Source organism: Rattus norvegicus, chromosome X (assembly GCF_036323735.1).
Source record: "Rattus norvegicus strain BN/NHsdMcwi chromosome X, GRCr8, whole genome shotgun sequence".
Classification (NCBI taxonomy): domain Eukaryota; kingdom Metazoa; phylum Chordata; class Mammalia; order Rodentia; family Muridae; genus Rattus; species Rattus norvegicus.
The window spans coordinates 126,257,172-126,281,928 of record NC_086039.1 but is presented as its reverse complement, the minus strand read 5'-3'; the positions used below and the strand labels follow the sequence as shown (position 1 = coordinate 126,281,928).

The 24,757-nt window shown below is 39.6% G+C and overlaps 2 protein-coding genes across 10 annotated transcripts in view; one reads left to right on the top strand and one right to left on the bottom strand.

Moving 5' to 3' along the window:
• The window catches only part of Tenm1 (teneurin transmembrane protein 1), an 889,770-nt gene extending 873,809 nt beyond the window's left edge, over positions 1-15,961 (top strand). For all 8 annotated transcript variants that reach the window (XM_063280507.1, XM_063280510.1, XM_039100433.2 and 5 more), the window contains 4 exons: positions 5,106-5,493; positions 6,319-7,539; positions 8,242-8,384; positions 10,662-15,961. In XM_063280507.1, the coding sequence (XP_063136577.1) occupies positions 5,106-5,493; positions 6,319-7,539; positions 8,242-8,384; positions 10,662-11,420 (2,511 nt within the window). In that variant the 3' untranslated portion in view covers positions 11,421-15,961. The remainder of the gene's footprint in view (positions 1-5,105; positions 5,494-6,318; positions 7,540-8,241; positions 8,385-10,661) is intronic.
• Sh2d1a (SH2 domain containing 1A) overlaps positions 14,504-24,757 on the bottom strand; it is a 28,235-nt gene continuing 17,981 nt past the window's right edge. Inside the window, exons 3-5 of one of the 2 annotated variants that reach the window (NM_001109313.2) lie at positions 23,113-23,254; positions 22,121-22,195; positions 14,504-15,077 (exon numbers count right to left, since the gene is read on the bottom strand). In NM_001109313.2, the coding sequence (NP_001102783.2) occupies positions 22,158-22,195; positions 23,113-23,254 (180 nt within the window). In that variant the 3' untranslated portion in view covers positions 14,504-15,077; positions 22,121-22,157. Of the gene's footprint in view, positions 15,078-21,824; positions 22,196-23,112; positions 23,255-24,757 lie in introns of those variants that run through there. The other variant, XM_063280196.1, reaches the window with a different exon arrangement.

Genomic DNA, 24,757 nt, shown 5'->3' with positions numbered 1-24,757 from the left:
AATCTGTATTCTGAGCAGGGGAAATCTGCATCTCACAGAGCAAATCTTTCGTCTTTTGAATTTCAACAAAGAATGACTGGGAAAATCCCGTGGCTAAGGACTACACTGAATGCATTGAAACATTAATTGAATCCAACGATTTGGTAGCGGATACACACAGTCAAAACCTTTCATGGGGAATTTACTAATAACGTTGGTATAGATGCACATTTTTAAAACATATATATGTATGTTTAAAAAAATCATGTCACTAATAACAGTTTCCCTTCTCCAGCTCCTCCATGTGAGTTGGGAAGTAGCCAACAGTCCTTAGGGGCACGTAGGGGGTTATAGCCTTCAGAGCTCCAGAGTGTGACCATCTAAGCTAATTGCCTGCAGACTGTAATATCTCAGCCTCCCAAGACTCTCCCTTTTATGCCATCCATATAATAACAAAATATCTATTGAAAAGTTAAAATTCAACCCTGCATGCAGTTTTCTCTGACACCAGTGCAACGATATGGTCTCTCTTTTCCAAAGTAACTGTTTATTTCTTCACATTTGCTTTGGGAATCACACAAAAGAAACTTCTTATCAGTTCTTTTTTATACACTAAAATATTTACTGGGCACAAGTTCCTTAAAACAAGACAACAGCAAAACAGCCCAACATGATAGCACATACCTGTATCTCCAGCCCTAACAAGTTCGAGACAAGAGAATCACAAATCCTGTTAACCTTTCTCAAAAACAAGCAAAAAGGGAACAAAAAAAGACAGAAGGCCTGTTGGCCTAGAATAATATGTTAAGAAAAATTTCAAGGACTTCCAATTGTTTACAGACTAGTGAAACAAGCCAAATCACTTGGTCTTTTATATACCGTGCCTCTATTTCCTGTGTAAATTATTCTTTAATTAGAAGAATAACCATAAAAGTCCAATCCTACAAAATACATAATTATGGAATGGTTTCTTGCTTACAAAATGGTTGTATTCATGAGATTTCTAATCACGTCATCCATATTCTTGCCATAATTTCCTAATTCATTCTGAAATTGATTTTAGTAATATTATCACCAGTGATAAATAACTAATTCACTGAACAAATGCATGGCCTAAATGAAATAATTTGATATAAATCACAAAAAGTAAATCACTGAAAATAGTTGGCTCTTACTTCAACTTGATGGTAAATTGAGATGGGGCAAACAGAAAAGAGAAAAGGAAGAAAATAAAAACAACTTCGAAATTTGGATTCAAAGAAAACTAGGGAAAGGAGGTTGGACCTTTATGTGCTTTATTAGGGGCTGTTCTGTGACTCCTTCCATTCCTCCTAATCCAGTCTTTTAACATAGACTTCGCTACCACAATAGTTCTTGGTACAGGAGATGGACAGGGATGCACATATTACTCCTCGTAGTGTACAGTAAAAATGTTCGAACTTTAGAATGTATTTTTCTTTACCCCCAAATACTCTCTCTGGCATTACATCTGCAAGGTTGCTTGCTGTGCTGATACCATGATATATTAAAATCAGCCTCGCACTTTTTTTTTAACCTTAGCATGCAATAATTTTGTAAAGTAAAATAAAAAAAGAAAAGAAAAGTAGTTTCACTTTCTCTAGAGTAGGTGAAATTACACATACCATTTTGTGAACAGTGCTTTGTACTCATTAGGAGAAAAATAAGTATTTGGATAATGGCTCTGGTTTCTTAAATAGTCTCTTCTCCATTAAGAAAATCAATTATTACTTCTTAGTTTTTCTCTCTGTAGTCATTAATTTTCTGCCTAGATTTATGACACTTCCCTAAGTTAATTATATTTTGAAGACCGGTGCAACGAAGTTTGTATTATATCTGATGTAAATCTTTCAGTTTCCTAAAATCACTCTTACAAGCTCCACTTTTAAAGTGCCCTTAAATATATTTTATAATCATTTAATAAGAAGGCTTAGTTTTACGCATTTACACAAAATTGCCTATTTGGGCTTGTTTTTGAGGCTTACTGCAGAGGCAGAACGCGATCTTTGGCATCAGTTCGCAGGTAGCACCACACTGCCATCTTGTGGTCATTTGGAAGTTATACCTTTTCAAATTTCTACTTTCGTTTCTAGTCTAGTTTGAATAAGTATACGGCCATGATTGTTCTCTTTTATTTCCTTTCACAGAGATTTCCTTTACAGTATAATAATCTATTTAAAAAACACAAGCCTCTCACTCTATTGTTCGCACTAATAAGGAATAGCTTTTTATCCTGCAGTAGCCCAGTGGACACTGGAGAGACGCATAAGCATTGTTTTGGAACAAACTGTTAATAATACCAATCCAAAGAGAAAAAGCAGCCAAATGGGGCTAAATGGTATTGTGACAACAAAACAATAGCGTGCGTGAGATTTCTAATCATCTCGTCCACGTTTTTTGCCATTAGCGGGAAGGTTTAAAACCGACTGGGGGGAGGGGTGCTTTGAAGGCAACTCAGAGTCAGCTCCACAGAGAAACCGGGATCAGGCACTGGTTTACTACAGGCTGGAGGAAGCGAACAGAGGAAAGAATACAATAGCAATGCGGTATAAATTTTTGGCAAAGCTAATGCAGTGACTGGAATAGGCAGGATGGTACTGGATAATGTGCAGCAGCCATATGGTGATTGTCCCTGGCCCACACCACAAGTGACAGATGTCATTTGTTCTTGGCAAACTGACAAGAGAGAGTGGAAAGGAGCTGGAAAATCAAACTCTCGGGGTGGAAATCACACAAAGGTATTTCCACCAATTACAGCATCTACCCCACCCACTTCAGTGTCCTTCCACCTGCTGTTCCTTCCATTCATAGGAACAATTCCTTCTGGTCCTGGGGACTTCTGCATGGTGAGAGGGCCTCTCTTCATGTCCCCAGGCCTTCGCAAGATTGTGCCTTTTATTCAGGAGGGTTTGGAGATCACAATGGTAGAACTACAAGATGTGACAAGCTGCGGGTCTCCATGGGTAGCAAGATGACAGGATTTCTGCATCTTCTGAATCCTCAGCACGACAGTGGTGGGAAAGAAATAATGACTACAAGAGCGAACAACACTGATTGCATGGCATTGACAGGAAACTGAAAAATCAAGAATTCTCACAAGCATAGGAGGGGTGTGCCCTTGTGTAACATACAAGATTACATCGTACTTATGTCGTTTTCTAAAAATTCACATCACAAATGTTTAAGTAATTGACGTTCACAATTATTGGTGTGATATGCCTGTGGAAAACGAAAAGGTGCCTGTCATTTTCACGACCTAGAGTTCAGAAGTTGCACTTGATTTTTTGGTTGTTGTTTTGTAATTCTCAAAAGTGAAGCTCTCCTAAAGCATTAGATTAGAGTGCGTAGGGTGAATTTTTCGTTTTTATTTAAGGACAGAACCACTGAGGTAGCAGAGTGTGTTTTGTTAAAGCACTGAGGATGTAGTGTAGTGTATGTTGAGTGCTTGCTACACAACCATGAGGACTTGAGTTCGAATCCCTAACACCCACATCAAAAACAAAACAAAACAAACTAGGTATGCACAGCTTCACCTTTGCCTATAACTCCAAAGCTTTCGGGGACAAGGACAGGAGGACTTGGGACTTGCTGACCACTAGGATGGCTCCAGATTCTTTAAAGGATAATTTCTCAGGACAATAAGACAGTGAGTTAGAATAGCATACCCTGTGTCCTTCTCTGTCCTCTGCAAGTGCATATACAGAAACAGATGCCTATGCCCACATACATAGAAATTAAACAAAGTCTTTTTAAAAGTAAGTTTTAAGTGCCAATGAATTAGAGTGTTTCATAAAACGGAGCTTTTCATGTATAGCAATTGATACTGACTTTCTTTTCCTGTGCTACCAGAGATTGAATTTATAATCTCACATGTGCTAGGCATGGACTCTATCAGTGACCTATATTCTCAAACCTTTAAAAATTATGTTTAAGACAGGGTCTTTCTAAATAGCTGAGGCTGGCCTTAAACTCATTTTGTATCCCAGGCAAGCCTTAACCTTTTGACCCTTCTGCCCTCAGCCTCCTGAGTAGCCTGGATTATAGGCCTATACCAGCAGACCTGACTCCTGTTTCTGTTTGAAATTAAAATATCAACCAATATTTATTAAACATCAATTATATACAAAGTATTAGGCTTTGACAAATAGCTGATCCTAAAATACAAATTTAATCATATAACCAAAGAATTCTTCACTTTTAATCCTCTCTCTCTCTCTCTCTCTCTCTCTCTCTCTCTCTCTCTCTCTCTCTTAAAACATGAATCAAATTGGAAAATGAAAAAGTATATATGGCAAAGCATGTACAATAATATTCAACATGCACCTTTTCAGGAAGACAACAACTATATAAAATCAATGCATTTCAGTGGATCAAAGTTCACACTTGATATACCCTGTCCTCTCTTTGCCTCCCTCCAATCCATCCCCATATAGAAGCAGAGGTGACCTTTTTAAGACACCAACTTGACTATTTCTCTCCCCTCAAGTGTCTGTCCCACAGCTTGCTTAAAACTTGACAGTGGGCCCCCTATTGCAAAGGACCTTAAGTCTAAAGCCGTAAAAATTCATGCAAGTTCTAGATTCAACTGCATTCTTACCATTCACTCTCACTACCCCCAAACCACACACATTCTGGCCATAAAAATTCCTCTCAATCTATGGGAAAGGCCATTTCCATAGGCTTCCTTAATTCTCAGCCTCTCCCAATGTTACAGCCATTACCAGAAGTACTCTTTCCTTCTGAACAATACAGCTCCCCATCTTTGCCTGCCCAAGATTATTTAGGTTTCAACTTGAATCTTCCTTCCCAAGTCTGGGATAACCATTTTTCCTCTACTTTCCTCAAGTCATTGAGTTATCCCCTGTCCTAACTCAGTTCACACTGTATTATAATGACTGGGTTACTTGTCTTTCATTTTCATTAAGCTGCACATTCCATGATGGAAGATAACTTTATTGTGTACTACTATATCCACCGGGCTCTGCCCCAGTCCCTGGCACATAGTAATTGCTAGAAAAAAATGTGTTAAATGGTTAAGCATGTATCTCTTTTAATCTCTTAAACATTCGTGGTACAAATTACAGTATTTTGATCTTGTCTCGTTTCAGTCTGTGATGCTTCTCTTACACAGCCAGCGGCGTTACATCTTTGAGTATGACCAATCAGATTGTCTGCTGTCGGTCACCATGCCTAGCATGGTGCGCCACAGCTTACAAACCATGCTTTCAGTGGGCTACTACCGTAATATCTACACTCCACCAGACAGTAGCACTTCTTTTATCCAAGACTACAGTCGAGATGGCCGACTTTTACAGACTCTGCATCTAGGAACTGGGCGCAGAGTTCTATACAAGTACACAAAGCAAGCAAGACTGTCTGAGATTCTCTATGACACCACTCAGGTTACGTTAACATATGAAGAATCTTCTGGAGTGATTAAGACAATACACCTGATGCATGACGGATTCATCTGCACCATCAGATACAGGCAAACAGGTTTGTTATGAAATGGGGTAGCGGTATACCTCAGCATCCATATTCTTTTATATTTGTATGGTCACATTCATAAAAAGAAGTGTTAACCTCTCATGCTAACTCACGTTTGACTGAACAAATTTCTGTTTTCCTTCTCATACTATCTTCCACTCTAAATTTAAAACATACTGTAGTCTACCTGAAAGATGATTCCTTGATAGCACACCATATATTTCTGTCTCAGCTTTCAAAACAATCACAACTTCAGTACCTATTGCAACCCTATACTTGTTCATATCCACCCCTGTATCTCTCCAGAGATCGATGTATAAGACATGAAACTCACAAAGCAGCTCAAGCCCTAGGTAACCTCGATAAGTTCCAGTTAATGACAAAAGTCAGAACTCTGGGATTTATTTCAACCTTTGCATTCATAACATGCCCAAAGCCAGTTACTGGAATGTTGGACATTGTGAAAATCTAACCATCTGACTTTGTAGCAAAGGTTAACTAAAATGTTCGCCAGTGATGGCATGAACATAATAGCAGTTTCTTCCCTCTAGGCTACTGGATAGGTTATTATTTTGATAGTCTCTATAATTATATTGATCAGTAACTGTGCTATGCGATATTTTCCACATCTATTAACAAATGCTATGCACACACACACACACACACACACACACACACACACACACACACACACTGATATACCCAGGCATCAGACATCAGAGACAAATCTATAATACAATATGATTTTGAACATAAAGGTATCAATACTTAATCAAAAAAGTTGTGATTATGCCTATGATAGCTATTTTCTCATTTTTATTTTGGTTCCTACAGGACCTCTCATTGGACGTCAAATTTTCCGATTCAGTGAAGAAGGTCTTGTGAATGCACGGTTTGACTACAGTTATAACAACTTTCGTGTCACCAGCATGCAAGCTGTGATCAATGAGACCCCTTTGCCCATAGATTTGTACCGATACGTTGATGTTTCTGGTAGAACAGAACAGTTTGGAAAATTCAGTGTAATTAATTATGATCTAAATCAGGTTATAACTACAACAGTGATGAAGCACACCAAGATCTTCAATGCCAATGGACAAGTCATTGAGGTCCAATACGAGATCCTAAAGGCAATTGCCTACTGGATGACTATTCAGTATGATAACATGGGCCGGATGGTCATATGTGATATAAGGGTAGGAGTAGATGCCAATATCACAAGGTACTTCTATGAATATGATGCTGATGGGCAACTTCAAACTGTTTCTGTGAATGACAAAACCCAGTGGCGCTATAGTTATGATCTGAACGGAAACATCAACCTTTTGAGCCATGGGAATAGTGCTCGTCTTACTCCTCTCCGATATGACCTCCGAGACCGCATCACTAGACTAGGGGAAATTCAGTATAAAATGGATGAAGATGGTTTCCTGAGACAGAGGGGAAATGATATATTTGAGTATAATTCTAATGGTCTGCTGCAGAAAGCCTACAATAAAGTTTCTGGCTGGACTGTGCAGTATTACTATGATGGACTGGGGCGGCGCGTTGCCAGTAAGTCCAGCCTAGGACAGCATCTCCAATTCTTTTATGCAGACCTTGCCAACCCTATAAGAGTTACTCATCTGTACAACCACACAAGCTCAGAGATTACATCTCTTTATTATGATCTCCAAGGTCACCTTATTGCCATGGAACTAAGCAGTGGTGAAGAATATTATGTAGCCTGTGATAATACAGGCACTCCACTCGCTGTGTTCAGCAGTCGGGGTCAGGTCATAAAAGAGATTTTGTATACACCTTATGGTGACATCTATCACGATACATACCCTGACTTTGAGGTCGTCATTGGTTTTCATGGAGGACTCTATGATTTTCTTACTAAACTAGTGCATCTAGGGCAAAGGGATTATGATGTTGTTGCTGGCAGATGGACAACGCCTAATCATCACATATGGAAACAGTTGAACCTTCTTCCTAAACCATTCAACCTCTACTCCTTTGAGAATAACTATCCCGTTGGCAAAATTCAAGACGTTGCAAAGTATACCACAGGTATTTAAGTGGAATTCAATTAAGCTGAACTTGAGCTAACTTACTACTAGCCAATCTTATTATATGGCCCCAATACCTTTGTAGAGATGTTCTCGCTACACGTCCCATTACCTAGAATAAGAAAAGCATGGAACTTTTTTCATCCGGTATAATGCTTTTGCATCCTCGTTCTTTCCCTTTAAGCTATTTTTTTCTTATTATATTGCCTTTTATTTTATTTATTTTTTTTATTAACTTGAGTATTTCTTATATACATTTCGAGTGTTATTCCCTTTCCCGGTATCCGGGCAAACATCCCCCTCCCCTTCCTTATGGGTGTTCCCCTCCCAACCCTCCCCCCATTGCCGCCCTCCCCTATAAGCTATTTTTATGCTCTATCCTTAAAAGCTTGCCAAGGTTCTCTCATAAAACAATCAAGATTATGTTGCGTGGAATAAATCCAGGGTCACAATCCAGATGGTCTTAAAACTAGTACCATATTATGAGTTTCACTACAGTGAACTGAACCTATTCCTGGGATTGCCCACAGGTCAATAGATTTCCCTACAGAGGGGAATGGATATTGTTTTACAGTGAATCAAGTAATGGGGGAATGCTTAATTTCCCTTCCCATGGTCTAAACATTGACAGCAGAAGGATATCTTTCAAGTTGAGAAGTGCCTGTTGAATGTCTTGTTTTGTTTTGAATTTTCTGTCTCACAGACATTGGCAGTTGGCTGGAGCTCTTTGGTTTCCAATTACATAACGTGCTACCTGGATTCCCCAAACCAGAACTAGAAAACATGGAATTAACTTATGAGCTTCTTCAGCTTCAGACAAAAACCCAAGAGTGGGATCCTGGCAAGGTTAGTACAAATTTTAGCAAAAAAATTTTTAAAAAAGCAGAATATCATCTAATGCAAAAAAATTATTTCTTTGAGGGCTGTTTTGAATGATGTATGAGGAGCCATCTGTAAGAAAAAGATCAGGAAAGTGGCACTTTGAAGGGAGAGACTAGTAGATTACTGATGACAGCACAAAGGAATTAAATGTCTTACATTTCAGCTAGTAACAGCAACAATGGATCCTATATAGAAAAAAAAACTGTACTAAGATTTCAAACTGCCAAATGATTTCAAGAATTGTGCCTTAAGAACATGAAGATAAAATAATAAAACTTTTTGATAAAGAAAACTATATAGACGTATAATAAACAAATATATTACATTTTATAGTAATACAGTCTTAGAGAACTGTGAACAGTGAAACAATGAAGACTATGAGATACAAATAAAAAGACAAGGAAGTAAGACAATAAAACTGAAATGCGGGTAAAGAAACAACATTTAGGTCAAAATTATAAAGGAAAAATTCCAAGTAGATAGATATTGTAGAGCTATTTCTTTTATAATAATTTATGAAATATACATTTTTATAGCTAAAAGTCATTTTAAAACATCAATAAATAAATAAACTGTTAAAAATTTTTTAGAAATGTATTGGCTACTACGAGAGCTATTAGTCTTTTTCTTAGCAAGCTTGAAAGTTCTCAAGTAAGAAAAATATGTTAAGTATATGTAAAAAGATCATCATGTGCCTCTCATTTTTCAGGGTTTTTTCATATAATTATAAAACCACAAGTGATTGAAAGCCGAAACTATGTTTATACATTTTTTGCAATTTCAAAGTGCATGATGTATCACCCTATATGCAGTAGTAATATCTAGTTAGTGTCAGTTACATTGCTGACTATAAAAGATGTTTTGAGGGAGCGGGCCTATTTAAATTTCCTTCTATGCCCCTCCCTCCAAATATCAAGGAACCTCACAGAAGGGGCACAAAGATCATAAGTAGCGGAGGTTAGAGGGACTGCTGCAAAAGCCTGCGTATTCTGGGCATGATAGGCGGTTACAGTCACAACCTCTCAACAACTCTGGTTGTCTACACCAGCCCTACGCAAGCTCAATCTTGCCAATGTTCCAGCACTGATGTGGGGCCCACAAGGCCCCAATCCTCATCAGAAGCTATAGACATTTAAGTTTTTCTCAGGGGTAGTGCCTGTGGTGAGCTGTCCATGCTTCAGTGGATGGCCCTATCCCTTCATGCATGTAAGCAACACCATTTGGACTAATTGAACTCAGTATATGAACTCATACAAATGTAAGAGGCTACAAGTTTGGAGTGTGATATGGGGGGAAGTAACTGGGAGAAGTTGGAAGTGAGGACTGAGGAATGGATTTGATCAACATAAAATACATTCATGTTGGATGGGAATGTTTTTCAGAAACTGGCTACCACAAGTAAGTGCTGAAAAGAAAAACAGACACACACACACATACACAAAGTTCCTTGTAGGTGTGAAATTGTGGGATACAGTGTTTGAATATATTTTCTTACACTCAACTAAAACAAGATGTAAGACAACTGAGAAATCAGTACCTGTTAGCCATCTGTTCTCCCAATCTTTAGTGTAGATATTCCAGTTTGGTTTTTAATTTTATTTTTCTTGGATATTTTATGTATTTACATTTCAAATGCTATCCCCTTTTCCCCCTCTCCCATATCCCCTAACCCCTTCCCTACTTCTAAGAGGATGTTCCCACTCTCACCCACTCCTTCCCACCTCCCCACCCTGACATTCTCCTACACTTCCGGGGGTCCAGCCTTGGCACGACCAAGGGCTTCTCCTCCCATTGATGCCCAACAAGGCCATCCTCTGCTATATATGCAGATGGAGTCATGGGTCTGTCCATGTGTACTCCTTGGTTAGTGGTTTAGTCCCTGGGAGCTCTGGGGGTGGATCTGGTTGGTTGCTATTGTTGTTCTTCTTATGGGGTTGCAAACCCATTCAGCTCCTTCAGTCCTTTCTCTAACTCCTCCATTAGAGACCCCATTCTCAGTTCAATGGTTGGCTGCAAGCATCCACCTCTGTGTGTGTCATGCTCTGGCAGAGGCTCTCAGGAGACAGTTATATCAGGCTCCTGTCAGCATGCACTTCTTGGCATCAGCAATAGTGTCTGCGTTTGGTGACTGCATGTGGGCTGGATCCCCAGGTGTGGCAATCTCTGGATGGCCTTTCCTTCAGTCCCTGCTCCACAGTTCTCTAACCGTGTGCTGCCTTTGCCCTGTGCCTTCTTTCCTAGATGATCCTGGGCATTCAGTGTGAGCTCCAGAAACAGCTCAGGAATTTCATTTCCTTGGATCAGCTTCCTATGACTCCTCAGTACAATGAGGGGCGGTGCCTTGAAGGAGGGAAACAGCCAAGGTTTGCTGCTGTCCCTTCTGTCTTTGGCAAAGGTATAAAATTTGCCATCAAGGAGGGCATAGTGACAGCTGATATTATAGGAGTAGCCAATGAAGATAGCAGGCGTCTTGCTGCCATTCTCAACAATGCTCATTACCTGGAAAACCTGCATTTTACCATAGAAGGGAGGGACACTCACTACTTCATTAAGCTCGGGTCTCTGGAGGAAGACCTGGTGCTCATCGGTAACACTGGGGGGAGGCGGATTCTGGAGAATGGCGTTAATGTCACTGTGTCTCAGATGACGTCAGTGTTGAATGGAAGGACTAGACGGTTTGCTGATATTCAACTGCAGCACGGAGCTCTGTGCTTCAATATCCGATATGGAACGACTGTCGAAGAGGAGAAGAACCACGTGTTGGAGATGGCCAGACAGCGCGCAGTGGCCCAGGCCTGGACTCAGGAGCAGAGGAGGCTACAGGAAGGGGAAGAAGGGACTCGGGTATGGACAGAGGGGGAAAAGCAACAGCTTTTGGGCACCGGGAGGGTGCAAGGATATGATGGGTATTTTGTCTTGTCTGTTGAGCAGTATTTAGAACTTTCAGACAGTGCCAACAATATTCATTTCATGAGACAGAGTGAAATAGGCAGGAGGTAACAAAAGAAAACTCTGCCTTTGCGTCACCAAAGACTGCCTGTTTTTAAAACAAAACAAAACAAAACAAAAAAAAGGTTTATTGTATTGGTTTTCTAGATCAGAACTCTGTATATGTAAATATGGAGGAAAAACATATCCAACTGCCTTTCAATGTGACAGAAGATGGTATTTTAATATTGTTTGTTTAAACTTTAAGAAATGACAGAGATTTTTAGTTCTCGTGTGGCAGTATTCAAAAGAACACAAGCTGAACACAAACAGCTAACACAAATGTTTTCAGACGCACCACTCTCAATTTATTGAGCCATGCCTCTGTTCAACTACATAAAAAGAACCCATGGCTCTCGATTTCTATTGCGACACCAAGTTTCACATCCAATTCATTGGCAGAACTTCCAGGCTCCTTAAAAACCGTGGTGCACCAGTGTCTAAATCTTGCATCTCAAAAGACTGCCAGCCCCCTTACATTGTCCAGATCTGTTCTAGGAAACTTCAAAAGAAATCAAAAATGTCTTCAAGCACCATCTCCTGGAGTCAGAAACCCGTTTTCCCTCCTTTCCTGATTTTTCCTCCTTGCCTGTTAAACAGTAAATGCCATGTTGTTGTGCTGTGTTTTGGCGTGTGGTGGCTGGCTTCGGCAATGCCTTGCTGTGGGCACAGTAAGCAGGCTGAAGGGCCACTGATTTGCTTGTGTGTACGTGGTACCAAAGCAGCTGGTCAATGTGACCTCGCTCACATAACCTGTTTTGACTCAATTTCTTCTCCATTTGCCCAGCTGTATTGGCCTCATGTAAACATAGCTTTTATTAACTGGGATAGGAATTTCTCATTTATATATAGGATGTGCTTTGGTCATAGTTTCACATTAGTAATTCAGTATTTATACACTAATTCAATGGTTTGTGCACAAGAAAGGTAATATACTAAAACGGATGGTTCTGGTACAAGAAAAGAGGCTTTAACAGGTCTATGTGCCTGTGATGCTGAGAAACATATTAGCTACTGCTGCAGAAATTCCTACGAGCCAAAACCGTAGAAACAATAGACCTTGCATTACAGTGACAATGAGATGAAAGCCAACATAACAATAGTTGCTGCCTCATCATTTCCTCCCACTTAGAGTCATCTTTCAAATGTACAATTGTGTATTGAATCTCTCCCAGCCATATGCAGAAAATTGAATTAAGTGAATCCTTCCAAACATAAAGCATTTCATCTAATTACTGAGGGGCAAACTAGTTTTTCACCAATGTCATTTATGTGGTTATTTTAGTTCTCTGTGCTTAATCCACGTATGTTTGTTTAATAATTTTTCCACCTAGGAAAATAAATATTTTCAGGAGGGATTGTTTGTTCCACGATCACTTAAAATTTAGAGAAATGTCGGGGTTAATATTAATATCTGCTGCAGTCTTCTCAGTCTCTTATGAATCCTGCAGTAAAAGAAGCCACTTGGTGAGCTGAGAGATTTGTGCCCATTGACAAAGAGGCAGTTTATAAAATGCTGTGTAATTGCAAGTTGCCGCAAATGAAAATTCATGACAGCACAGTGTGCCCAGTAGAAAATTCCAAGGAGCCAGCTTCTCCCCTCGCATCTCCCGAGGAACATTTGCTATGTGTGGAGGAGAATTTAGATTCTTTCCAGCTACTACCTAAATACAATATGGGGCCATTGTCCTGCTTGTAAAGACAGTGGCATTGAAAATATGCAAAGTCAGAATCCAGGCTCATGTTAAGAATTTTTTTAAAAGAATCTGACTCTCATTATACAAAGAATGAGGGAGAGGGACCCCGGCAAACAGTAGGGAGGGTGGATTGAAATATTTCATTGTTAAAACCTTCAGGTTCAGAACATCAGATCCATGCGGTGAGAAAGGGAAGGGAGAGACAGAAAGAATGCAGGATGACCTCATTGTTTATCTTTGTAATTGGAAGCACACCAGCTCAAGATATTGCTAATCCAGACTAAAATCCCAGTACAGGGCTTTCCCCGAATCAGGCTTTTGCCCTCAGTACAGTACTCACCATGGAATATTGAAAAGTTTCACAAACATGTTGAAAATTTGAATACCTCCACACCAACCTAAAAATAGATCTTAAGTTCCTAGAACCTCTGACATTCTTTTAAGTCAATGAGAAAACCATTCGTTAACTGTATATAAAAGTGCATACTTAAACGTGGTGTATTTGTATCACTAACCCAATGTGTCAATCTTGGAGTCTATTTTGCTTCTATTTTAAGTGATTGCACTCTTTTGCAACTCACTAGTGATGTATCATTTTCAAACCAATTTAAATATCCATTAGAAAGAACTATTTGGAGCTATTCCTTCATAGTAATTACCTTGAACTGTGCAATTCTAGTTTGTAATATGTATTTAGTTAGTTTGTGCCTTTGGTTACCTAAAGTTATATTTGTATTATATTCAGGAAATGCACTTTTTATCACTTACAACTGTGGTTTTAATACTGCCTTGAAATATTACTGTTCTCTTTACAACTCCTAAAGTTTTGAGGAGGAAAAGAAAAACCAAAAGGTTTTTAGCACTAACAAGTTGCAAATCTAAGAGAAACATTTTGGCATTTCATAAAAAGAACATGGAAATATTACGTTTATTGCTTCCTGTTGGCAGGGGAGGAAGGATGCTTTCACTGAGCTTTAGTTCTGAAGTTTGAATGAGAGGACAAATCATTTGTGTTTCCTGATGACAGTGCAGCTTTGAAGGGAAAATGCATGAAATTTCTCACACACAAAAGGCAGGGGGCTCACACGACACAGCTACATAGCACTCAAGCAGGTTAAAGTGAGAAGATAGTATTGGATGCTCCTGTGAGGAAGGTTCTGGAAGGGATACAGGAAATACTCTGATTGCTTCCTTTCCTTAGGCCCATTTCATTGGTGTGTTTTTGGTTTTAACTTGTTTTACCATTGCACTCTAGAGATCCAAAGGAGCTAAAAATTCAAAGTTTAAGAGGTATTTAAATACAGCTATTTTTAGTTGTCAATCCAATCGCTGTTGATGAGAAGCATGATTCTGGAAGGAAAGAGAAATAAAGCTCAATTCATTCTTTCACACTTGCCATAGAAATAAGTATATGTTTTATTTTTTAACCCAGCAAAATAATGTATAAAATAAGGATGCCATTTATTCTCAAGCCACCTAGAAGTTCTATAATATATAGACTACATATATATGAAATAATATATACAACATAGCCAAATATATGAACACTTGACAATGTATAATTTGAAATTCACCTACTCCCTACATAAAGAGGTATAACATTCCATTACAACTTTCATTAGAATTTAATTTCCATCACTTATTTCTACATTTCTTTTTTCTCTTCCTTTCCCACGAGACCTGTTCCCACAGTAATTTTACCAGAGAGTCCAGGCAAAGTTTTTGCATTTCTGCAGATTTGTTTCTTTTAAGGGCAATTTAGTTGAATTGCAATGAAAAGCAGAAGTATAATCATCAAGTATCAAGAAAAACTGGATGGAATGAAGTGTATTATAGCTTGTAGGGAACCGTGTGGCTATAGATTGGATGCACCATTCTTGTTTTCTTGGAGGAACTCACATATACATAGCGACCTGCCTAATACTTCAGATCTCAGACTGCTCTTCCACAGCCTTCTGTAAGGTTCTTTAGTCTGCAAAGAAAACAAAACAAATAAAAAAAGAGCAAAAGAACAAAAACAGAAAAAAAATGAAAAACAAAACAAAACAAAAAACAGTGATAATTCAAACACAAAACAGTGACTTATTTCAGTGTGTCCTTTGTGTGAAAGCTGTTAAGGACCAAATATACTACTGTGTGTAAGAAGAAATCGCTCCCTAACCAGTAATTGAACATACTTAGAGTTAAACTTGCTGTGGATTTTGTCTTGGCAGTTGTCATCTTAACATTATTTGTCAAAGGAAATGTGTTTGGCAGTTAAAAAAAAATCTTTCCTTAGATTTAGTGGTGGACTTTAACCTCTTAAATAAATGTTAGTATATCAGATTGTGTCCTTGAAAACTATTTTACGTGTATGAATCATGACAGTGTCTAAATCTTTACTGTTCTTCTGGCAAAAGCATCAGTAAGAGAAAAGGCGAAAAGGAGAAGTCCAGCTTTTCTGTCAGAAAAGGACTCTTTTTAGCTGCTTCCTTTCTCATGAAAAGTAAAGATGTTTACAGTGTATGCCAAGATTTTCAGTTTCTATGTAACAACAGTTAGAGGTTCTAATCATACTGAAAATTGTGTTATAATGGCCTCAGCCGTGTTGCTAGGAAACAATAGGTTCCAATTTTGTACTCCTGCTCTCCTGTGCTGAAAAGTGACTGGATACTGTACAGGTTCCTGTTCTCTGGCTGCAGTTCCATGGTCTTTTGCATTTGGCTCTGGCTTTCAGGCCAGAAGCATGCATTTTTCTTTTCTACAAGAGCATCACAACAACATGCTGTAAATATTTAAAGGTAAACATTATGTGTCAATATTTGAAAGAAAAGTACTTTGAATATTTCATTTTTAAAAAATAAAATCGCAAATGAACGTTGTGTCCCATTTTATTTCACGCGCCAAACTACGGTCCCCAAGTCAATCCCCTCACCTGAGATAGGAAAGGAGGGCTCCTTGGCAGAAAACAAGAAAGACCACATGATTTTAAAAATAGAGGTGCTGAAATCAGAGTGGCACTAATCCTAGACAGAAGTCCCTTCATTTTTATTTTTCATACAGATAGAATCAGTCATCCAAATGACCACCTAGTAAACAAAAAAGAGTGGCTGCAATGGACTTAAATGCCTCCTTTTTAAAAGACTTGCTCTCTTTTCCTGGTGCCTTCCTCAGCAATAAAGAAAAATTAAATAAATAAATAAAAAACACCCTGCTGATGGAGAGCCAGAACCCCATGATATCTTAATGCATTGCCAAAATAAAAGAAGGATGTTTGGAGGCAGGAGTGACACTCATGACAGACTATCAAAAGACACAACAGCTCCACAGAGGCCCCACACCACAGGTTTTGACAATTAACATTTTTTTACTTACTTTTCACACAGAGACATTTGTAAATGGCACTGGGACATCTGGCCAAAGTTCTTCGGATGTCTGACTCGATAGTAATAACATCCATATACTGTGTAACATTCCTTACTGAAACTTGTCATTTACAACACTCTAAAATGCACTCCTGCTTCTTCTACTAGTTGACTACATATAATCAATCACTGGCATGTAGGGCATTATATTTATATTACACAGATAGGAATATATATGACATGTACATATATAGGACATCACATATATAATGTATACTATAAGCAAGAGAGCAGTGAAACAACCAAACCGGACCACTCCCTGGGTAGCTGCCATAGCTATTCCTTGAGAGACAGAGAGGATAGCAAAGGGCAGAGAAAGCCTTACAGGGTTTTTTTTAAGAGATGGGTGTTTCCCCATTCAGAGCCTGCCCCCATGTGGCCCATACATATACAGCCACCAAACTAGATAAGATGGATGAAGCAAAGAAGTGCAGGTTGACAGGAAGTGGATGTAGATCTCTCCTGAGAGATACAGCCAGAATACAGCAAATACATAGGCGAATGCCAGCAGCAAACCACTGAACTGAGAACGGGACCCCCGTTGAAGGAATCAGAGAAAGAACTGGAAGAGCTTGAAGGGGCTCGAGACCCCATATGTACAACAATGCCAAGCAACCAGAGCTTCCAGGGACTAAGCCACTACCTAAAGACTATACGTGGACTGACTCTGGACTCTGACCTCATAGGTAGCAATGAATATCCTAGTAAGAGCACCAGTGGAAGGGGAAGCCCTGGGTCCTGCTAAGACTGAACCCCCAGTGAACGTGATTGTTGGGGGGAGGGCGGTAATGGGGGGAGGATGGGGAGGGGAACACCCATAAATAAGGGGAGGGAGAAGGGTAAGGGGGATGTTGGCCCGGAAACTGGGAAAGGGAACAACAATCGAAATGTAAATAAGAAATACAGATACCCTGCTGCAAGGGCAAGTAAGGGAAGGAGGGGTTCCTCCAGACCAACAGAAACCCACACTTCACTAGTTTCTAAGGTATGCCAATCTAGGCTTTTGTTTTGTTCGTCAGCCATCAATCCTTCTGGTTAAGCACAGTCCAGCCTAAACTGAGCCCAGACTGTAATTTAGACACTAGCATTTTGGGGACCCACTTTGGACCTAACATACACATGTAGAGAAAATGACTTAGGAAGCAGAAGATACCCTTGTCTTAATACAAAGATGGAAATTTCTATTTTCACCTGAGGATTTTTTTAATTGTGCATTCTACCTGGTTCTTGTATTAAAAAAAATGGCAGGAATCCTAATTTAACAAAAGTTTGTCTGTGTTCCTTCACTGCTCGCCGTTACCTTTGATATTTGAGTACGCATACACACATATTACTACATTAAAGTCATGGGATTCTAGTGCTTCAATAATCCAGCAAGAAGACTAAGATTTAATTATTCCTACTTGGCAGATGCCATAGAGGTATCAGACTGACTTAGCTACTAAGGTCACGGGGACTATGAGTGACAGAGATGAAAATTCAGGTCTCCTGCACTCCTGCTTTTATTGGCATCGCCACCTATTGTCTTGTGAGAAGGCAAACAAATTTCAGGGGTTCGGTAGATTCATCAAGGTGTGGGGGGGTCTCTGTTATGTTGATGGCTTCTACCTATCCAATGTGTCACATTTGTTCCATCAAACATGTTATTTTAAAAAACAAAAGGAGCAGCAAGAACAATAGTTCAGTCATGTTTGCTGCCCAAGCATGAGGCTCTGGATTCAATCCCCCACGACACATATGGCGGGCAGAGCCAGGAATTTAAGGCAGGACTCACTCCTAAGCCTAGCTTGGCACCACATACTAGACTAGATGGGGAAAGAGAAATGGACCAAGAAAAAGAAAAATCTCATCGGTGGGTAGGAAGGAATGGGAGTAGAGAGGCTGATGTAAGTGGTTATGTTTGGGAAGAGAGGGGGAAATATGTTCAAAATGAACTAATTAATAAACGTACTTGGTTGTTTTTGTTTGTTTTGCTTTGCTTTGCTTGATAGCACATGCTTGTAAGCCCAGTACTGGTAAAGCAAGGACAAGCAAATTCCTGGAGCTCGCCAGCATAGCCTACTTGGGGAGCTCCAGCCCAGAAAGAGAGCATGTCTCCAGAAAAACATGGATGGACAGTGCCTGAGAAAGGATATTTGAGGTTATCCTGTGGCATTCACAACTATGCACACAAGAATAGGAACACAATACAACACATATGCAGCACACACACACACACACACACACACACACACACACACACGAAACGTAAATGAACTACTAAGAATTCAGCCTTTTAATAGAAATTTAGCCAGTGACCCCAAATTATGAAAGTCTCCAAACTATCATTCACCCCTTACTGCAAAGTAAAAAATACTGTAATCCCATTTCCTGCAAGAGCAAACACAGGTGACTCAGTCGAATTTATAGCGCCCTAACAAGAAAACCAGTTTTCATGTAACCTTGAAACACTCAAGGGCAAATGTCGGTTTTATTATTAATAGACTTTGGATTCTGAGCTCAATAAAGTGAATCAAATAAAACATAGCCTAATGTCATAACATTCATAACAGCTTTATAATGTTGCTCGCATTTTTAAATTATCCATTCTATGTAAGGAAAGAATACCTTCCATTCGGCCCTTTATTTACACCAGATGGCTTCATCAGACATATTCATGGTAGATTTATTCTACTTGTGAACTAAAACAAGGCTCCTTGCCTGTCACAGTCAGACAATTACCTAAGCTTGTCTTCCTACTGACCTTACGCTTCTAAGAACAAATTTCTGAGGAAACGGACAAATATTTGATAAGCTGTCATATGTATTATGAGCTTGCTAACACACTTTTAAAAATGAGGTATATTCTTGGACATGCCTGTGTCGGGTCCCGAAGAATCCTGAGATGAGTCTCATTCAGTACCAGTGCCTCCTCCCAGCAGTTCTCACCCTGACCCCACCTAAACCTTTTCAGCCCGGAGTGGGGGATGGGCTTCCCATCTCCCAGCTTCCCTTTCCTATATAACCTCAGCCCTTTTGGCCTTGCTTTCCTGGCCTTTTGGTCTTTTGGCTCCTGGCTGGCTTGATCTTTTGGCCTTTTGGCCTTCTTGGCTCTCTCCTCTTCCATTTCCCTCTCTTGCTCCCTGACTCTTTCTCTCCTCTCATGACCTTGTTCTGCCTGGGCCCCTCCAGATGCCTCTGGCTGTACTCTCGCTTATATCAAAAAAAAAAAAAGTTTCTCCTCGACCATATCTGGGGCATTCGTGTCCTCATTTTCATGCAGCAGATGCTTTTCTTTAAACCTTGACTTGGCTTCTTAAAGGTATACCTGGCTATCACAGTACTGTCGATGTAACAAGGGTACAATCTTTCTGTAAAAGTGCACCACCCCCTTACATACTGGGAGACAACGAAATTACTCGTGGTAGAAAAGAAAAGTGGAATCAAAACTAATGAGTCAAGTCCAGCCAGAGAAGATGGACGGAGACATGTGGATGGGAAAGTTTGACCTAGTAAAACCAGAAAAGTTCAGAATTTTCCCAGGGATTCACTCCAATATAGTAAGATAGTCTTCTTCGGTGCTTTAATGTATTGACAGCAACTGTCTCTGTATTTTATCTGTTTTCTCTCTCTCTCTCTCTCTCTCTCTCTCTCTCTCTCTCTCTCTGTCTCTCTCTCTCTTTCTCTCTGTCTCTCTCTCTCTCTCTCTCTGTGTGTGTGTGTGTGTGTGTGTGTGTGTGTGTGTGTGTGTGTTTGAGACAGTGAAAGAGTCTCTCCATGTAGGCCTGCCTGACCTGGAACTCACTACTTATATGAGACTGTCTCTGTATTTTAAATGAATCTTTAAAAACAAACTAGGTAAATAACATTTTCAAATACCTTATTAAAAGGTGAAGGTCCCTAATGGTTTCAGAAAGCCTTTACAAAGCAGAGTCTTATAAAGGAACACGTAAATGTCACTCATCTTTTTAGTTATTCCAGAATGGACAGATTTCAGAGAGTTAAAAGTACACGTTGAAATCTAAATTCAAACCAAATAATTTTTAAACTCTTTTTTGGGACTGAGGGTGTAATTTGGTTGGTTGAGTACTTCTCCAGCACACACGAATCCCTGGGTTAAAACCATGCTGCAGTACAAATCAGGTATGGTGACACTTGCCTACAGTATAATCATGCAGGGGGTGAAAACAGAAGAATCTGAACTTGAGTCACTGTCACCACACTCCATCATGGCACGCTCAAAACATCCATGTCAAATGCTCTGGACGCATAGGGTAACTAGCCCTGTCTCTTAGCAGTTCATGCATTCTTAGCCAAACCCACAAGATTTGGGGAAAGCTCAGAGTTCTAATGTATTAGTTTTCCTATGGATTTTGGACGGGAGTAGTTATGCTGATTCATTCTACCACTAAACACGAATGTGTCTACATATTGGGAACTTCACTTACATATGCATCAACTCTCATAGCCATTGTTGTCCCTACAGTTTTCTTTGTGTTGTTTTTACCCTTTCTGTTTTCCTGTGCAAAAGGACAGAGCACTGCCTGAAGGCGTGAAGCAGGTGTTTCTCCTTCTCTGCCCCCAGTGCCCTATTACGTTCTTTGAGTGAATGAATTCTGTGAGCCCTGGAGCAACTTGGCATAGTATCAATCACAAAAGTCATGGAAATATAAATGTGGGAAGACAGCACTGCCAATAATCCAACTCCTACTTAGGCTTCCATGACTCAGAGTTGCTGAAAATTAAGGAAACCACAAGCTTTTATGGGGTCGCCTAATTACGAATCAGTTGATTCAGGAGTTCCCTGCCAAATACATTTCTACCTGCAGTAGACACAACTAGGGCACAGATACGTAAAAAGAAAAATTCATGACGTCATTTCCTCAGATCTCTAACATAATTTCAAAACCTGTCGCATTGAGTACAATAAACATTTAGAGCCCATTTGAAAACATAGGCTTGTAAATTCCAGTTTGGTCTGTAGGCTTATTTTGTTTTTGAAGAAGGGTGTCCTGTAGCCAAATGATATTAAATTCCTGATCACACAGCTTCTGCCTCTCAAGTGCTGGAATGAAAAGTATGCCTTACCACACCCCACTGGTCCAAAGATTTAACTGTCTTAGCAGAAGAACTCTAGGCAAGAAGGTCGATTTTAAATTTAAACAAATAGTCTTTTCTCTTTATCTAATACTTCTTTTAGCACACACCTTCATAAATCCCAAAAGAAGCCTCGGGCACCATAGCTATTATATCTGCACGCCAACTTCCTTGCTACCATGAAGTCAAGCAAGACACTTGCAAATCAATAGCTATGAAATAAGTCACAAAAAGGCCGCTTTTGACCAAAAAAAAAAAGGAGATTATTTTTATTTACATTTGGCAAGAATCGACATTAATCTTGTGTAAAGTCTTCATTGTGCTTTTAAATTGTTTCTCATTTGTAAATACGGCAACTAAAAATACCCTAAGGGATTCTGTTTTCCAATCCGTGCTTTAAAGCACTTGTTATCTACCACGTCCACTTGCAGCTTTGACATCAGGCGAGTGCTATTACAGGACTCGAGTCGTGTTTAAAAGGCATTTGCAGCTCGCTGAACTGTATTAGCTACAATATACAAGACTTGGAACATACTTAAATTATTGAAAATAAAGTACAGAGTTACTCTTCTTCATGGCGCTTTCAAGCAGATATCAGAATCTCTTCTCCCTAAAGAAAAAGAACAGCAAACATCGGGACAAAGTCGTTCAGTATTAAAATAATAGTTTAACTCGAATTTGTAATATTGAACCTAATGCTATGCCTTGTGCAATTAGTATTTAAATTTCAGCCGTAAGACTAGAGTGCTGGACAGGTAGGAAAGTTAGCTGCATTCTGAATTGGAGTTCTATTTACACTTCTATTTCAAAGGCTAGTTATTTGTTAATTTCATTCACAGTTGAGTCTAATTATCAACTTTTGCCTGAGCCTGGTTCCCTGTCCTCAAAATTATAATCACTCATTTTATCATAAATTTAACTGCATCAATTACCAGCACGTCTTCTCACTCAAAACAAAATACTAAGCCCTTTTTCATAAAAGATCAACAGAGACATCAGATGGCCGGTGGGTTCACTCCTGAGCTCAAATGTCCCCCCAAAATAGCTTTGCTCAAGAGAATCATGCATGCTAGTAAAACAGCCAAGTTTGCTCATTTGAATGCCTTCACTACTGTAAAACTTTCATTCATTCATTCAAACATCTTCCGTTCAAAAGTCAGAATCACAGGAACTAAGCTAAGGTAGCACTAGCTTTGCTGTGCCGTCTTTCAAACTGTACAGGCACGGGTTCCTGAAGTAAAATGGTATTTACTACCCACAAAGGGGAATAGGAACAATAAGCTAGAAATAAGAGATTAAAATATGCTGCAATCGTACCTTCCATAGTTCTCCAGTTTTATGAAAAGTGTGTTAGCGCATCTTAAGCCCCTTTGTGTTATTACCTCTCACCTGGTTGGCTGGCTCCAGATACCTCCTTGTTGCATTTTTCTTATGAGTCTTCCTGCTTATGATGTGGTTATGAATTGGTTGACACCCTCCCCAACCCGAAACTTTGTAACACTTTTAAAACTAGGCCACTGGGCGCACCTGTGGGAGCTTGTGGACTCCTAGCCGAGGACTTTTCAACTGGATACTGCAGAGGCGTTACGATGCCTTGATCTGGCTTCTGAAATGCTGAAATGAGATTTTTTACTTTCCGGAAAAATCTTTTATGTACCCCAGGTGCTGTCTGGAAAAAGAAAAGACCAAGAACCATTATTTATTTGCTTCCTAATGTTTAAAAAAAAAAAGACCTATAAGATGTGAGAAGGATGCTGAGAGGTAACATTTGTGCAACTTGCTCAAATATTTGAAAACATAAGGAAGAAAGCAAAACAACATCCAGAAGAGCTTCCTTTGCTTGGCTGCATTTCCCTGCGAGAGGAGCTAATGAGCTGTCATTTCAGCTCTCCCAAGGGTAGTATTAGTTTGTACAAGCTCTTGCTCACAGCCCTGCCCTTCCTGACTGGTACCCATCATACGTCCCGAACCTCTAAGGGTGTACAGGCCATTACCCACAATGAATTCAGTAACAGAGGGGATGCAGTTAAACATATATATATATATATATATATATATATATATATATATATATATATTTAAAAGCACAGGTCCTACAGGTCATTAATAAAAAGCCCGAGCAATCAAAACAATGACAACTAACAATCTATCGCCTATCATCGTTTCACAATATAAAATACGACACAGAAAATTAAAAACTGACTGTTAGGATACATGTGAATGCATGGCTGGTGATCACATAGACTCTTCTACATCAGAAGCCATACGGAACTCATCCTTCTTGTAAATTGTGTGTTCCTTTCCCCAATCGTTCTCACAGTCAGCGCTACACCATGACAAGGTTTCCTCTCTGACATGAAAATGAAAGGCTATAGAAGGTCACCTTTATTTATATATGTGTTAGTTTTTAAAGAGATCCCATTTGGAGGTGGCTGCCAGGAGTGTATTCTTTCCCTGACATCTGCGCTCTCACAAAGACACTGCCTGAAATCAACTCTCCCCACAAAGCTTTTGAGCCAAGCTTTAGGCGTCAGCTCCAAACTGTCATTTTACATAAAATAAAATAGTATTGCTATGAGCAACTGAACAATGACTACTCTTGTTTCTTCCTATTTTTTTTAGAAAGTTGTTTTTCAGATATCCCATCTGGAAGGTTTTTGAGATGGGAACTGCTTGGTTTTTAGCATTTAATGAGAAAACCTGAAGCCTGGCACAGAGACTTCTGTCAACTAGACCATAAGCTAGAGATAACAGACTATCCAAAGCTACTCTCAGTCACTGCCTACTTTGGAACAAGGACTTTTCCAGCACAAACCCTGTAGATGTTCTTGCTTGCTGTAAATTAGTGCCCGCCTGTCACTCTCAACAGTTAGAAAAGTCTCCTACCCCTCTCTATCTGTCGAATCAGAAGACCTTCCTAAATTTCTGCTCAGCCCTCATCTAAAAAAGAACATGGCCATTCTTGCAGAGGCCAGGTCTGCGAATAGCTCTTTTGTTCTAGGATAGATCACAAACTACAAAGGCACACAATGGGTACAAAATACTTCCTTAGATCTTTCTTGGGGCCTTTCTTGATCTTTCCAAACACTTTCCTCTCTCTTGCCTTCACTATTTCCTCTCGGACTGGTAGACACATATCCACTCTTTCAATTGTTCTCATTCCACAGGCACA